The sequence below is a fragment of the Vigna umbellata genome, chromosome 4, assembly GCF_029865625.1.
Source record: "Vigna umbellata cultivar VRB3 chromosome 4, Vumbellata_1.0, whole genome shotgun sequence".
NCBI lineage: Eukaryota > Viridiplantae > Streptophyta > Magnoliopsida > Fabales > Fabaceae > Vigna > Vigna umbellata.
In genome coordinates this window covers 24,579-30,940 of record NC_142168.1, presented here as the reverse complement: position 1 = coordinate 30,940, position 6,362 = coordinate 24,579, and the positions used below count along the sequence as shown (strand labels likewise).

The following is a 6,362-nucleotide window of genomic DNA, read 5'->3' as shown; positions in this document are numbered from 1 at the left end:
TACTCTTCAACTTTTTATAATGGTTGTTTTAATATTTATCTTTTCATTGATATTTCACTTTTTCATAAAGTATCAAAATTTATATTTTAATCTTGTTCCTAAATAAATATTATTCTCTTTTAATAGTCAGTGACATATTGATAAAAATCAAGAAATAGAATAGACCTATTTTGATAAAATTGACCATAAAAGATGCTATTATTGTGTTGGAGTAATTGTTTTCCTTAATATAAAAACTTAAAACTCAAATAAATATAAAATGGAGGGAGTATTAAAGAAAAGCAACTTGTAATAAGCAAAAACATTAATGAGAAAGAGACGGAGAAGAGAGAGACAAGTTATTGACAACTTTAATTTCCAATTTGATGTAAATTTCGTTTGTTTTGTGGGTTTCATTTTGGGTTTTTCCTCTCTCTGTCTCTCTCTCTCTCTCTCTCTCTCTCTCTCTCTGAGAGAAAGCAAAATCTTCATTGAGAGAATGGCCCAGCACTGCGGATCCAAATCCCCATTCTTTTCTGCTTTTCTAAGGCATCTCAGAAAGCAAAAGATCACTTTTTGATTCCCAACCTCTTCTGGGTCTCTCTCTTTTCGCTTTAACATTAATGCCTTTCTTCTCCTTCATCTTTTTTTTTCCAACGTATCCACTACCCTCAAACAATGACTCTTCCGGTGAGTGAGCGAGTTCATTTTTTTTTCTCTTCAATGATGTCGTGTTTCTTCAACATTTTCTTGTTTATTTTCCCATTTTTTTGCTCTAAAATTTTCTTCTCTGTACTACTCTTCAGTGGCTTCTTCCTTCAAGTGTTGAATTTGACTGTATTTTTTTGTTCTTTTCACACTGAGCTATGTGTTTCGGTGATTATGTAATTGGGTTAAGTTGTATACCCTTCCTTGCAAGTTTTTGTGTTTTTTTTGTGAACGGGTTACTCTTGAGTATTCTTCCTGTTACTTTTCCGTACATGAAATGTTTTGATGGACTTGTTTTTGAGAATAAATACTTGTTTATCATATTTTGGTTTTTTTTGTGTCGTTGGCTGGGTTATCTGATGGATGGATTTGATACCCTTGTCTGGAGCATCTGATTCTGATTGCAAAATATGATTTGCCTGTGAGATTTGTCTCAGAAATGTCTGATTGACTTGATACCATAACATTTGGCCTAACTCTATCTCATTCAGAAAATTCTTTTGATCGCTGTTGGTGCTTCTGTGCTTGTCCTGCAGTTTATGCAGTGCTTATCATTATATGAACTTTTGATATCATTATTAGTGTATTCACAGTGCTCTTCTTTCCCTGTTCAGTGATACTTGTGAGTGTTGATTTCAGGGTTTCTTAATTCTGGTTAGGAAATATTTGCACTCTCTTATGGATTTATGACGTAAAAACATTTGATGTCTATCATAACTTAAAAGTGCCAATCCCTTTTTGAGAAAGCCAATTGTGACAAAATTGGTTATTTGTTTCCGGGGCTTGTGCTTATCAACTTGAATTTTAAATGCTTCTGCAAGCAAGGTAGTTTTGTATTCCTTTCTGTTGTCCATTTAGAAAATCCTTTTAACCGTAACCAAATTCTTTCTTAAAACATCAAACGTTTTCTTTTTGAGGGACATGGAGGAAAGAAATTTAATTTCTGGCCCTCTTGCATAGCATTACATGTGTTCCCATTTCTCTTTTGTGAAGCCGGTTATAGACTCTTGTCTATTCTTCACCCGTTTGTCATGTAACCTATATATTTTCATTTTTAGGTGATGGAGAGGATTGTTTGGTGCCAAATTATTCTCTGAGAATATATACTGCTGGACGAGATTGATTTTTTTGGTGACGTTGAGTAATCTGTTGTCTATAGATTTATGTAAAATAATACTATATTAGATTAAATATGTACAATGTATATTCCTCACGAGTGCTTAACATTTGATGTCAAAATGAAAAATAGTGTTGGACACGAAGATTAAAGTTGGCTTGTGGCAATTTTTATTTTCTTGTTGTGCAGATGGGCTCACATTTCTTTGCAGGTCTTCATTACTATGACATCATATGGAAATGTCACGATCTAGAATTATTCTGTCTTCACAATGTTTTGTCAGATAATTTAGCTGTAGAATGGAATTCCCCTGTGGGTCATGTGAGCAGTTTACAAAACAGTCCAATTGAATCTAATTATTCTATTTTTTGGGTGCACATTACATATATATTACTTGGAGCAATCCTTTTCTCCTTAGCGAACAATCTTGTATTCTCAGTAAATAAGAACCTATGTAAGCCAGAGTAAAGCAGGTGTCTAAACTGTATTTTTTTTTATTACTTATCAAATATTTCTCTTAATTATTATTTAACTAAGAATCAATTTATTTTTGTTTTGATTGCAGGTTTTCATTCCCTTAAAAATGAGGATACTTTATAATATCTTATTTCATTGAAATCTCTACATTGTCATCTATGGCACTATTGGGCATGGGTGCAAACAGGCAAAACAATGGTTATATCCCAGGATATCAGTCCCCGAGGGATTTTGTCTTCAGTGCAGAAGGCAGCACATGGACCTCATCTAATTATACTGGTGAACGTGAGGATGACTGCTATGGACTTGGATCCTCGCCATTGTCATCAACTTGTCATCTTTTAGGTTACAACAAGGAACTTCTGAAACAGACAATACTCAAGCATGAGGCCATATTCAGGGACCAAGTATGTTAGCTTCATGGTTTCATCGTGTTTATCTTTTCTGCATATAGCTGCCAAAAATACTTTCTTTTATGTTTTATTAAAAGTATAATTAGTGTTGGATGGCAAACATGGTCATGTGAGAAAGTATTACCCATTATCTACACAAATTAACTATTTTCATAAGGCTTCCTATTTCAGTCTTCGTCAAACACAAGATTAAACATTTATCATCTGCTGGTACCTGAAGTCCTGAAGTTGTGTAACTATAGAGTCTGAGGCTTTTTGAAATGGCAGTAAGAGGTTCCATTGTAACATATTTGGGTCAGTATTAGGTTCTATGAGAAGAAGTTTAATCATATTTGTTTATTTATTGATAATAAAAGTGGGGAGCAAAATAAGAATCTTATTTAGAAAAACAAATGATTCTAAAAATTTTGTCAAATTCATTCATTCATTTCATTCTAAAAATTTATTTCATCCAAAATAAAGATAAATTGTGGAGGTTTGTTGTTTGGGGTAAAATTGTTCTTGAATATTATTGGATATTCATAAAGATCCTAACTTTATTTTTTAATGACTCTGGCCTGTGCCTTGCTGTTCAGATTCATGAGCTTCACCGTATTTACCAGAAACAAAAAGAATTAATGGATGAAATTAAAAGGATTGAGTTACATAAACATACTATAAGGTTGGAGACATCATCGTCAAGTTCCTCTTTGTATTACTCTCAAAATTTGCATTGGTTCACTAGTCAATCATCTATTTTAAATGCTGAAGGCATCCAGTTACCATTGGCTTCTATGCAAGAAATGAGCAAGCAATTACATCCTACTCCTGTTGCTGCTCCTGCCCCAGCTGCAACCATAGAATCTTCGAAAGATACTACACTATCAGTATCAGCTTACAGAAAAGTTGGTAAGAAAATATTGGATCTTCAACTTCCAGCTGATGAATACATTGATAGTGAAGGTGAATCTTGTGAAAATGAAAGGGCTATCAAAGAGCTCGCACTGTCAACTTATACTTTAAATGGAATTTCTAAGGTTGTTTATAACAACACTGTTGAGAAACCATTTAGAACCAATTTTAATGGTTTTTCCGACCTAAATTTGCCATTTAAGCTTGAAGGAGAGACAGGTGTAAAGTATGCTGATTTTGGTGCGTCAATCCATCACAAAAACTATACCTTTCATGATATGCCGAGGAGAATTAAACCAGGTTCTCATAGTTTTACCAATGATGTCATCCAGAATTTGGAAAGAAAACAGGATCTCCAATCTTGTTTAGATCCCCCACTACCAAACAAGGGGACAAAACATGGACGGCTGCCCTTGGGTACTGGTTCTGGTGAGAACTTGTCTCTGAGATTGCCTTGTAGTTATTGTAATACATATCTTTGTTTGTATACCTTTTTTTCTGATATAGTGAATTGCTAATTTTACAGGGCAAAACGGTAGTGACTTGGGTTCCCTTGCTATATTTAATGATACAGAAAACCAATCTGTTTCAATTGAATCCATAAGTAAGAAGCTGAAACAAGTTAACAACTCTTCATATTTTCATTCCACCAATCAAACTGTCCCGGGACTGAGAACGGATAGGGATAGCTTTGCTGGAAGGTATAATCCCACAAGTGGTGTCTGGATTGGACCTAGCTATGCTTCATGCCCATGTTCTTCTCATCAGCTTGTTTCTGAGTCTGACCTGAAAAGTTCTAGGATTTCACCATCAGTGTTATGGAAAAGTATTGGATCTGGCTCTAATTTAGATTGTCAAAACTGTCTTCACAGCAAATTTTGTAACAGGTCCAATCTGTTGGGTCTACCATCAATTAGTGCTGATGATCCAAACTGTTGTGATCGTGGTCCATCATCAGCTGGCCATGAGCTTTGGAAGTATGTTAAGGATTCAGAATATGTGGAGACTAACAAGAACATAAACCTGAATGTTATGCCTGTTGGTTCTTCTGAAACCAAAGCTGCAGAATTTCAAAGCATTCGGATAACCGTTGAATATGATAAATTTCAGGATTCAAGGCTGCCTTGGCTTAAAGAAAAGCCTGCTGTACCCAAGGGAAACCCCACTGATGAATGTGAAGCCTCAACCCCCATTGATTCTTCCTTTCTGAATCCTTCGAAATCTGGGTGTGTACATTCTGATTTGGAGTTGAATAAGGTTCAAAAAAGTCACATGTGTGCATTCGACCTTAATGGAAAACCTCAGACACCCAAAGTCGTCCAGAGCCTGTCCACAGATCATAGGACTGAAGAAATTAATAAGATATCCAATGTAAATTTGCATTCTGATGGTTATCCTGACATGGGCGAACAAGCATCTGTCAGTGAATACACGAAGAGTGAAAAGAAGCGCAAACATTCATCAGGTATTCTTGACCTAAATTCATGCACAAATGAAGATGAAAATATGCCAATTGATAATGATTTACAAGCACCTGCAAGTCCAGAAAACAAGGAATGTTCTCCACCCAGAGGAGAATCTGATGAAAACCAGCCTGAGATGTTGCGATTGGCAGGGCAGGAGCAGGAGGTTCCAGAAGCACGAGAAGAGCAAACCAGAATTGCAGCCGAGGCTTTGGTTTCCATATCAGAAGCTTTGACCTATGATGGTATCCAAATGACAAAGTGCCCATCATCTGAACCTTCTATAACTAGTTATCTCCACTGGTTTGCTGGAATTGTGTCTACAGTAGTCGATCATCCAGAGCATGAGGTTAAGGAGGATTTCAATTGTGCCATTAAGGATCTTGAGGACTTTCTGCCTGCTGACTTTGATTACTTTGAGTTCATGTCCTTAAATTTGTCTGATACCAAGGACCTATACAAGAGTAGTGGCCAAAATGAGCAAGAAGGTCTATCTACTTCACCAAGTCAACCAAGAAAGTGCCGAACAAACAGGAGGAGGCAGGGGAATGACTTCCAAAGTGACATTCTCCCAAGCATTGCTTCTTTGTCTCGGTATGAGGTGACCGAAGATCTTCAAACCATAGGAGGTCTCGTGGAAGCTGCCAGAAAAACTCCCTCAGCATCAGGTTGCCTTAGAAGTGCCGGCAGAAATGTAGTAGCGCGGGGGAAGAGAAGGGCTTGTGGTTCATCCTCTAACATCACAGACTTGCTTTTGAACTTGAAGGAACTAAATGTTGACACTGAAATTGCCATTGAGAAAATGGGGTACATTAGTTGGGGAAAGATTTGTAGAAAGCCAAGGGGAAAGAGATTTCCTACCAGTAAATCCCACTTAATATTTAGCCAAGTACATAACTAATTCTAAAGTTAAGTTCATGGACTTTTGGATGAGGTTTTTATGAACTATAGGATCCTCTTGTAAATGTTGTCATAGACACTTCATAGTATATGAGATTATGTTAGAAGAATAGAAAAGGAACCCATATGTATGTTCAACTTGCTTATTGGAATCAAATTCATTCTCTCCTATATTGGGGATGCAATGACTTCTACTTATTTGTTTCTTCTATTTTGGATCTCTTCCCTTCTTAATGTCAAGCAAATATGAAAACAAGAAACATCATACTAAGACATATAATACTAGAATATTATTGTTCAATTACTTCTTTCCTTGTTTGTTGCATTTTTATCCTTTGCCTTAAAAGCCAAACAAATATAAAACAAGGAACTCCAGGTTAAGACATATAATAATACTAGAGTTTTATTGTTCAA

At 35.9% G+C, this 6,362-nt stretch overlaps 1 protein-coding gene across 8 annotated transcripts; it reads left to right on the top strand.

Annotated features, from left to right (window-relative positions):
• The first annotated feature begins 407 nt into the window (after positions 1 to 407).
• Positions 408 to 6,146, top strand: LOC124837326 (uncharacterized). Of its 8 annotated transcripts, none has more exons than XM_088113352.1 (5): positions 408 to 669; positions 1,994 to 2,277; positions 2,370 to 2,688; positions 3,270 to 4,014; positions 4,112 to 6,146. In XM_088113352.1, exons 3-5 carry the CDS (start codon positions 2,440 to 2,442, stop codon positions 5,947 to 5,949), a joined length of 2,832 nt encoding a protein of 943 aa, XP_087969478.1. In that variant the 5' UTR covers positions 408 to 669; positions 1,994 to 2,277; positions 2,370 to 2,439; the 3' UTR covers positions 5,950 to 6,146. The 8 variants fall into 8 exon arrangements, with proteins under 8 accessions (XP_087969478.1, XP_087969477.1, XP_047168611.2 ...); XM_088113351.1 differs by having other exon boundaries at positions 1,746 to 2,277; XM_088113350.1 differs by lacking the exon at positions 408 to 669 and adding an exon at positions 691 to 1,512 and having other exon boundaries at positions 1,746 to 2,277.
• Positions 6,147 to 6,362: the final 216 nt, after the last annotated feature.

Bases quoted from the DNA above. Each gene is read 5' to 3' on its own strand.
- LOC124837326 (XM_047312655.2), top strand. From the start codon at position 2,440: ATGGCACTATTGGGCATGGGTGCAAACAGGCAAAACAATGGTTATATC. The intron at 2,689-3,269 runs GTATGTTAGCTT...CTTGCTGTTCAG, and splicing joins AGGCCATATTCAGGGACCAA to ATTCATGAGCTTCACCGTAT. The intron at 4,015-4,111 runs GTGAGAACTTGT...CTAATTTTACAG, and splicing joins GCCCTTGGGTACTGGTTCTG to GGCAAAACGGTAGTGACTTG.